Source organism: Camelina sativa, chromosome 4, assembly GCF_000633955.1.
Source record: "Camelina sativa cultivar DH55 chromosome 4, Cs, whole genome shotgun sequence".
Lineage (NCBI taxonomy): Eukaryota > Viridiplantae > Streptophyta > Magnoliopsida > Brassicales > Brassicaceae > Camelina > Camelina sativa.
The window spans coordinates 17,960,285-17,961,954 of NC_025688.1; the positions used below are offsets into that span (position 1 = coordinate 17,960,285).

Below are 1,670 nucleotides of genomic sequence, written 5' to 3' on the forward strand. Positions count from 1 at the left end.
GCAAAAAACCTAGATATTGACAGAACTTGCTGGGACTTGTTATGAGAATAGGAAAGTGCGATGGTTGGCACCTTAACATCAGTTTAGACTTATTTCTATTAGATAGATAGGAGACATATATGTCCTTGTCTGCAGGAAAGNTATAAATAAAAAATGGAATGTCATTTTGAGTTACCTGAATTACACAGGTACTTTCTGTTGAATGAAAAGGGTGATAAAATGAAGGAGCAGCTTGGTGTTGTCCGATCAAACTGCATAGACTGCTTAGACCGTACAAATGTCACCCAGGTTAGTCATAATACTATGCTGCTGCTCCTCTGATCTCATTAGCATTTGCTCATCCATGCTGCATACTTCCTGCCAAGTGCAGAGCATGATAGGTCGAAAGATGCTAGAACTTCAACTCAAAAGGATCGGTGTTTTTGGTGCTGAAGAAACCATAAGCTCACATCTGAATTTTGATGAACGCTATAAAATATGTCAGTCTCCTATCTTTGTAGGAAATCTGATATTGCACTACTTAGATGTAAAGTTTGAATTTATACGTGTTGCTTATGTGCTTTTCGCCTTTCAGTATGGGCTAATCATGGTGATGAAATCAGCATTCAGTACTCTGGTACTCCTGCACTTAAAGGAGATTTCGTCAGGTACTTTTGCGATATGTTTAATCTAGGAGTGTTTTTTAGATGTACTCTACATGCCATCTAATGTGTCTCTAACCGGCTCAATACTAGGTATGGACATCGGACTGCCCATGGTGTCGTTAAAGATGGTTGGAGCTCCCTTGTACGCTATTACCTGAATAACTTTGCTGATGGAACTAAGCAGGTCAGTGGCTTTTCATTCTCAGCAACGAAACTTGTATCATCTAATTATGTTCAGTTGTATACCTAGAACTGTGTGCTACTACTTGTTGTATCACTTACCCCTGTAACTGGAATGTGTCCTGACTCTAGTTAATATGGCTGTGTGCAACAGGATGCGATTGATCTCCTGCAAGGGCACTATATAGTTGCTGTGAGCCGAGACATGGCACCTGTGCCTCAAAAGGGAGGCCTTGAGGCTGTAGCTGTAAGCGTTCATCAATGAACTATTTTTCACTTTCTTAGCACACAAAGAATTCTAGTCTTATAACGAAGTAATTTCATTTCTCAGAACTTCCCAGTGGCATTGTTCGTGGTTCTGATCAGTTTCTGGTTTGCAACAATGTCTCTGAAACAAGGTAAGTACTGTATGATCTTTCTTTTGCTGAATAGTTAGATTTTCTGTCAAACTTAATCTTAAACTGTGTAAATTTCTGAGCAGTTGGGAGTGATTATAAGCATAAGCACTTGTTCTTCTCATTGCTGTGGACGGGGATTTGTGTGGGCATAACTGCACTAGTGAGGGCCAATGGTCGGATCTTCTGCAACCGGCCTCGTCTGCACAAGCCCAGATCCTGATTTATTTTCTTCACTGGGGTGACCATTGTGATCACATGGAGCTCAAGTCGGAGCCAAAAGTTTTCTCTTTTTGTTATTTCATTGTATTAAAGTTGGACCTTGTGACGCCAGCTAGAGGCAATTGTCTCAGGTGGATAGCCCTTAAGATTTAACACTCCCACAACAACCATCAATTACTCGATACAGTTACACATGCTTCTTCATATTCGTTCTTTCTATGATTCATCG

General features: G+C 40.5%; 1 protein-coding gene across 1 annotated transcript in view; it reads left to right on the plus strand.

Annotated features, from left to right (window-relative positions):
* The window catches only part of LOC104784010 (phosphoinositide phosphatase SAC7-like), a 4,317-nt gene extending 2,657 nt beyond the window's left edge, over positions 1-1,660 (plus strand). The window contains exons 8-14 of the mRNA XM_019244164.1: positions 172-288; positions 371-479; positions 575-647; positions 735-828; positions 979-1,071; positions 1,156-1,222; positions 1,306-1,660. Of these exons, the coding sequence (XP_019099709.1) occupies positions 172-288; positions 371-479; positions 575-647; positions 735-828; positions 979-1,071; positions 1,156-1,222; positions 1,306-1,442 (690 nt within the window). The 3' untranslated portion in view covers positions 1,443-1,660. The remainder of the gene's footprint in view (positions 1-171; positions 289-370; positions 480-574; positions 648-734; positions 829-978; positions 1,072-1,155; positions 1,223-1,305) is intronic.